The sequence below is a fragment of the Gadus macrocephalus genome, chromosome 17 (assembly GCF_031168955.1).
Source record: "Gadus macrocephalus chromosome 17, ASM3116895v1".
NCBI lineage: Eukaryota > Metazoa > Chordata > Actinopteri > Gadiformes > Gadidae > Gadus > Gadus macrocephalus.
In genome coordinates this window covers 13064991-13071732 of record NC_082398.1, presented here as the reverse complement: position 1 = coordinate 13071732, position 6742 = coordinate 13064991, and the positions used below count along the sequence as shown (strand labels likewise).

The window sequence follows — 6742 nt, the reverse complement described above, 5'->3', positions numbered from 1 at the left end:
AGAGAGAGAGAGAGAGAGAGAGAGAGAGAGAGAGAGAGAGAGAGAGAGAGAGAGAGAGAGAGAGAGAGAGAGAGAGAGAGAGAGAGAGAGGAAGATCAATGTTTTCATTGGACTACCAGATTCATGAAGACGTTGGTTGTCATCTCGCTATTTTTCTCATTCTGGATGGGAACACACACAAAAACACACACACGACACCACACACACACACACACACACAGATTAGTTTACTGCTACTGTATGATTGGACTGCTGAATCAGTCCCAATCAATTGAGCCCCCCATGGCCCCCGCTACCAGAGTGTGTGCATTTGTGTATGTGACAAGTTTCACTTGTGGGTGTGCCATGTGTATGTAAGTGGGAGAGATAAAGGTGTGTGTGTGTGTGTGTGTGTGTGTGTGTGTAGAAACAATCCTGATTAAACATATAGGGCAACATTTGTGTGTGTATTTGTGTCTGGTGTGTGAGTGTGTATTCCCATGAATGTGCACCAGGTCGTCCAGTTGTGTGTGTGTGTGTGTGTGTGTGTGTGTGTGTGTGTGTGTGTGTGTGTGTGTGTGTGTGTGTGTGTGGTACCCTACCAGGCTGACCAGCTGAGACAGGGTCATCCCCACCCGCACCATCACTTTCTCCTCCCAGCTGATGACCGGGCGCACCTTCAGGTTGTAGTCTGTGAAGAGCTTCTGGAGGAGGCGCCGCTCCGTCTCAGATGCTCCTGCAGGGGGAGGGGGAGGAGGAGGAGGAGGAGGAGGAGGTGGTGGAGGTGGTGGAGGGGGAGGAGGAGGAGGAGGAGGAGGAGGAGTGGTGGAGGTGGTGGAGGGGGAGGAGGAGGAGGAGGAGGAGGAGGAGGAGGTGGAGGGGGGAGGAGGAGGGGGAGGGGAGGAGGACGGGGAGGAGGAGGTGCATGGGGGGGAGGTATAGGGGGAGGAGATGGCGGAGGAGATGGCGGAGGATGTGGAGGTGGAAGAGCAGGAGAAAGAGGAGGTGGTTGAGGGGGTGGAGGAGGAGGAAGTGAAGGAGGATGAGGAGAGGGAGGTGGAGGACAAGGTGGATATGGAGGAGAGGGAAAAGGAGGAGGAAGTAGAGACGAAGGAGGACGAGGAGTAGGAGGTGGAGGAGCAGGAGGAGGAGGGTTTTTGATGAAGATCATAAAGCCGATAGAGAATGTTGAAGGAAGAGGAGCAGGGAGGAAGGGGAAGAAGAAGAGGGAGGAGAAGGAGGAACGAGACGATGAAGAGGATGGAGGGAGCAGGAGAGAATTCAAGTGGAGGCATGGTTGGAGAAGGAGTGCACAAAGAGGAAGCGATGGGGAAGATGAAGTGGGGGAGGAGAAGGAGGAAAGGAGGGAAAGGGAAGGAAGGAAGAGGTTGATGAGCAGAAGAGAAGATGATGAAGAGGATGGTTGATGGAGGAGAGGATGGAGGTAAAGTATGAGGGAGTTGATGCAGTGGATAGAATACTTAAATTGAGACATAATATACAACACATACTGTTTTATATATTATTCTGGTTTTGTAAGATTACCACTAAATACAAATGCTGGAACAAGGGATGAAGATCAATAGAAAACTTTCATAATGATCACTAAGATAACTATTGATATTGTGCTCTTGAGGACAATTTACCTTTTGGAAAACAATCCTAAACTATTTACTTTTCCAAAGGAGAATAGTTTTTATGAATATGTTTGACACATAATGACTCAGTCATGGCTAAATGAGCTGTCCAATCAAAAGCTCCTTCTTCATTCCTTAAGCTTTCCTCTCACACACAAATCATTGGTGCCTAATAAAAAGGCTCCAATGATTCGTGTGGCTTTACAGCTTTGGTCAAACCCCATTTTGAGGCCAGTCAAACGCCAGGCTCCTGCCACAGTTAAAGGTCTTGAGTTGTGCTCTGTGAGAGTCAGCCCTTGGGTCTAAAATATCAACAGCAGCCGCTGTGAGAAGAAATGTGTGAATCTCAAACTGACAGACGGGGAGTTATACTGCCCTGTTGTCAACAAGAGTGGGAGGGAATTTCCATGAGAGCCGGCGTTTTGTGTGTGCGGACATTGTGGTCCTTGTGGTTTTGTTGTGTATCTCCTTGGTTTGTGACGCTAGGGAGAAACACTGTCACTGTAACCTATTTCAGACAAACAAAAGGTGCGGCGTCGACAAACAATTTGATCATTTATGCAAAACGAATACTTGACACGTATGTTGCCTTGCCTTCTGTTCCTCTATATAGATAAATAAAGAGAGAGAGAGAGATAGAGAGAGAGGAAATAGGCTGATAGCGTGTGCTTTTGGCCTGAGCTGTCATCAATATGGACGAGGATCAAAGAGAGGCTTGTATCTGTTTGCTCGCCGACCCAGAATAGCACTGCGTCATCAAACAATGCAGTGCTAATGTGATTATCATGAATGTTACCAAGAAAGTCTGAGGACTTCCGCCTTATCGTTTTTCAAAGCCTAGATGTATTACTGGACATCCTGATTAAAGAGCTGAAGGTTGACCCTCCTCGCGGCCATCTTCTTGTTTTAATAACTGATTTCTTTGATCAAAATGCAAATTATTGATTTATATTCAGACATAAAATGATATAAACTTTAAACATGTGCCATGTCTAGTTGTTGTTGGATATCGGTAACATTTGGATGTTACTCATATCGGCCTAATTAGCTCATTAATTATGTTTTGTATAAATGCATATGTAACTTTTATGGAACTGTCCTCAAGCTGAGAAGAACTAGAAGAATCATCATTAAATTAAAGAATAAACTGTGATAAATCACAGCAGTTCATTAGAAATAATCATAAAAAAGAAAATCTTGAATGCACATTTTAACGCTGAACACATTTCCATTCTGTAAGAATTAGAACACAGGAATGTAACGACAGAGACACGGGCAGAGAAGGGACACAGGGCGTGTAGGAACTCCATGAACAGACTGTCTGGAGTGTGGTAGGGTGTGCTGAGGGCAACGTTTGTTTTCACCCACACAGGGTCATGTGGTCAAAGTTAAAGAAGTTGGTCTGTTTCCAACCTTATTTTTTCTCAGTGTCCAACACCCTCACATTCCTGTTCCTGTCTAACGCATCTCTTCATCGAACGCTTTTAAAATCGAATCGAAGAATAAACAACAATGTTATACGTTTCTTTGCATCGGAATGACACGACAAAGGTCAGAGCACCGGCCGATATCCAAACCCCTGACAGAAAAACAACCACCTAAACCACAACATGCATGTCTTTCCTCTGAATGAAATCAAAATGGTAACAAAACGGTCAACCGGGGCACTCACCGGTCAGGGCCAGACACAGGCAGCCGCACAGAACCACCAGCCAGTTTATCCTGACCTCCATCTTCGCAGCCATCCGTGTGTCAGCTCGCTCGCCACTCCAACTCCCACACCATGTGACTTTGTTCTGTGCTGTCCCAACGCTGGGAGACAGTCCACCGCCTCAACCCCCCCCCCCCCCCCCCCACCCCCAGCGCCGAGCTCACCTCAGGGAAACACCCCCCCCTGGCTGAGTGGAAGGGGAGGGGGGCTGGGCACATCAAGGACCCGGAGAAGTATTTCCAAAATGTATGCTGGTCTCCTCCGCACACGCACAACCACAACCACACACATTCCCCTCCTTGCTTCCTGTTGGTGAATTTGCACCACGTACGTGCATTTATTTGTGTGTGTGTACATGTCAGCTTTATGTGTGTGTGTGTGAATGAGCTGTGTGTGTGTGTGTGTGTGTGTGTGTGTGTGTGTGTGGGGGGGGGGTGACGCCCCCCCTCTTTCTCTCGTTCTCCTGAATGAGAAAAAAAGAACAGGGTCCGTTTGTGGAGTGAGGAGAGGGAGGAATGTGTTTGTAGTCAGTGGGGGGGGAGTGAGGGGTGGAGGGGATGGGGGGGCTACACCTGTTAGCGCTCACCAACCTGGGATCGGGAACACTGTGATAGACAGCCCTGGGGGGGGGGGGGTCGGAGGGTGCGGGGGACTCTCAGTATGTGTGTGGGAGAAAGAGCCACGGGGGGGGACTGTGTTTCAGAGCGGCTGGCCGGTGGCTGGGTCTGTTCACCCAGTGACTCTGTGTCCAACAATGAGAGCAATTCCTCCATGTGCGTGTGTGTGGTGAGCCTTGAGTGTGTGTGTGTGTGTGTGTGTGTGAGTGAGCTTTGTGTTTATGTGTGTGAGCTTTGAGTATGTGTGCATTTGTGAGTTAGCTTCGCGTGTGGTTTTATGTTTTTGTGTGTGTATGTGTATGTGTGTGTGAGTGAGCTTTGTGTGTGTTTGTGTGTATGTGAGTGTGCTTCATGTGTGGTTTTGTGTGTGTGTGTGTATGTGAGCTTTGTGTGTGTCTGTGTGTGTGGGTTAGCTTTATGTGTGTGTGTATGAGTGAGTGAGTGAGCTTTGTGTGTGTGTGTGGGTTAGCTTTATGTGTGTTTGTGTGTGTGTGTGTGTGAGTGAGTGAGTGAGCTTTGTGTGTGTGTGTGTTTGAGCTTATTATGTATCTTTGCAGTGTGCAGTCACTCAGCGGCACCGTTTCCCTCTTGATTGAGTTAACGAACGAAAGCGAATTGTACACCTCTTCCTCAACCAAAAGTTTACGCCCGTAAAATGAGACAACGCGTTATTGATTTCACTTCTTAACCACTGGTGAACTCAGATTTTTTGTTGTCACTCGGAAGACCGGTTTAACTTTCAATTTGTTACTTGTAATGATGGTCTTTCCTGTGTAAACCTGAGAAGGAGTTTTGAAACCGAAACACCCATGCTTTGACTGTAGCCAGTTGAAACAGTGACAGACAGATTACTTTGCTTTCCTGAACACAGTCTAAAACTGTCCCAGCGAGGTCCTCTGAATCGGTCCATTCTTCAGTCTTCCAAAGCCCTCCGCCAAACAACAGCTCAACACTACATAGCTCCGTAAGTCACAGTGCTAAAGGGATATATTCCGCAAACATGTATGGGAATGTTGAAAGCGGTGTGAACTTCCTCACTACTCTGCATCCCTCTCCCTCCAACTCTTCTCCTCTAGCTCCATTTGACAGTATACGTATAACTAGTCATTGTGGTACACGATGTTAGATTCCATGAAAACTTCCCTGTGAATAAATAAAAGGTTGAAAGAAAAGCTAATTAATAATAGCAGGAGCTCAACAGGTAGAGCGGGTCGACTGGTAACTGTAAGGTTGCTAGTTCGATACCCCGGCTCCTCCTAGCTGAGTGTCGAGGTGTCCCCGAGCAAGACCCCTCACCCTGCCTGCTACTGACGAAATTTCTGTCGCCCTGCATGGGTGACTCCGCCGTCGGAATGTGTGAATGAATGATGCTTTGGATAAAAGCGTCTCCCCGAAACCCCCTAAATGTTAAAGTAAAATAATACAACAACAGACTCATCCAACACCGGTTCCTCTACTCCTTCCATCGTCACTCACAATCTCTTTGATTAAGATTGACAGCAAGGAGGTGTGAACACAAACGCAGCCAAAGACCCCCCCGGACCCCGGCTCGGCTCAACACACGTAGACGAGGACAGGTGTGTGTCGCATGGCATTCCTGAGCAGCTAATGCAAAAAGGATGGGGTGCATCAAGTATGTGTGTGACTCTTTAGGTAAATAACTTTGTGTTCATGCTTAACGGACGCATCACTGTGAGGGTGTGTGTGTCAGCATGCACTGCAATGGAGTCTCCGTTAGCGTAGGTGTCCAAAGTGTTTGTGTGCGTGTGTATCAATCTGTGTGCCGTGTGTGTGTGTGTGTGTGTGTGTGAGCAATGGCGGATTCAGACTGTTTGAAGGGCAGGGGCGAAAAAATAAAAAGGGCACATTCTGGACAACATGGGGCCCCACCAGCGGACACAGTGGCTTTTCTAACTTGATGGTGTTTTGTTGCCCCAACGGAGCCTTAAAGGCAGCGCTGCCTGCAAGGTCCTATCCCCTAACCTTAGCAAGCGCTGCCTTGAAGGTCCCATTCGGGGCACTTGTTACATCTCCATGTAGCACTTAAATGAATAGATGGGCTCATAATTTAAAGGGGGGGTCTGGGGGTCCTCCCCCAGAAAAAAAATTGCTTCAAAGACACTGTTTCCCCTTATTCTAGTGACTTTATAAACACCAAAATGAGTTGTTCACATCATTGTGCACTTTCACATTTTAGCCAAAGAAAGGAGGATATCTTACTGCTTTCATCTTGACTAACATTTAAGTAAAAATTAGACTGGAGAAAATTCAATTTGCCGCTTCCATACAGTCTTTGACCGCTGACAGCCAGCTACGGAAACATTTAAGGAAGTTTTCCTTCATGTTGAGGTGATAGCTGACCATTATCGTCTCTCTTGCATGAAATGACCTACACTTGAATGATCTTGAACGCTCAAAAAATTTATATACATTTTAAATGGATTATGCAAACTGAAAATATTAAGTTTTTCTAACTTGGCATCTAATTGCGCTTTTCCACTATGGGTACTGACATACTCTTTATCCGCTTTTTGCTTCGTTATCCAGGGGAGATTTAAGTACCACTCGATGTAGCTGTTTGTCATGGCGACGCCACATGAAAGCAACGCCTCGCATTCCCCGTTCGTCAGCTACCAAAGAGAGGAACGTCTGCACCGCAATAGCTAACCACAACATGTTTTTTTCGGTTTGCCATATTCTTGCTCCAGAAGGCACATCATCATCATCAGGGGCAACCTATAGGGCACTCATTCATTTTTGTTCACGTGTAAAGGGCAGCCAATAAGGCACTTTGTCCC

General features: G+C 47.0%; 1 protein-coding gene across 1 annotated transcript; it reads right to left on the bottom strand.

The window, feature by feature from the left end:
• Positions 1 to 21: 21 nt before the first annotated feature.
• On the bottom strand, positions 22 to 3422 carry LOC132445598 (acetylcholine receptor subunit beta-like). Its single transcript, XM_060035685.1, has 3 exons — positions 3289 to 3422; positions 582 to 715; positions 22 to 161 (listed from the first exon to the last, which is right to left on the bottom strand). Exons 1-3 carry the CDS (start codon positions 3359 to 3361, stop codon positions 105 to 107), a joined length of 264 nt encoding a protein of 87 aa, XP_059891668.1. The 5' UTR covers positions 3362 to 3422; the 3' UTR covers positions 22 to 104.
• Positions 3423 to 6742: the final 3320 nt, after the last annotated feature.

Bases quoted from the DNA above. Each gene is read 5' to 3' on its own strand.
- LOC132445598 (XM_060035685.1), bottom strand. From the start codon at position 3,361: ATGGCTGCGAAGATGGAGGTCAGGATAAACTGGCTGGTGGTTCTGTGC. The intron at 716-3,288 runs GTGAGTGCCCCG...CTCCCCCTGCAG, and splicing joins CCTGTGTCTGGCCCTGACCG to GAGCATCTGAGACGGAGCGG. The intron at 162-581 runs GTAGGGTACCAC...GTTCCCATCCAG, and splicing joins TGTCTCAGCTGGTCAGCCTG to AATGAGAAAAATAGCGAGAT.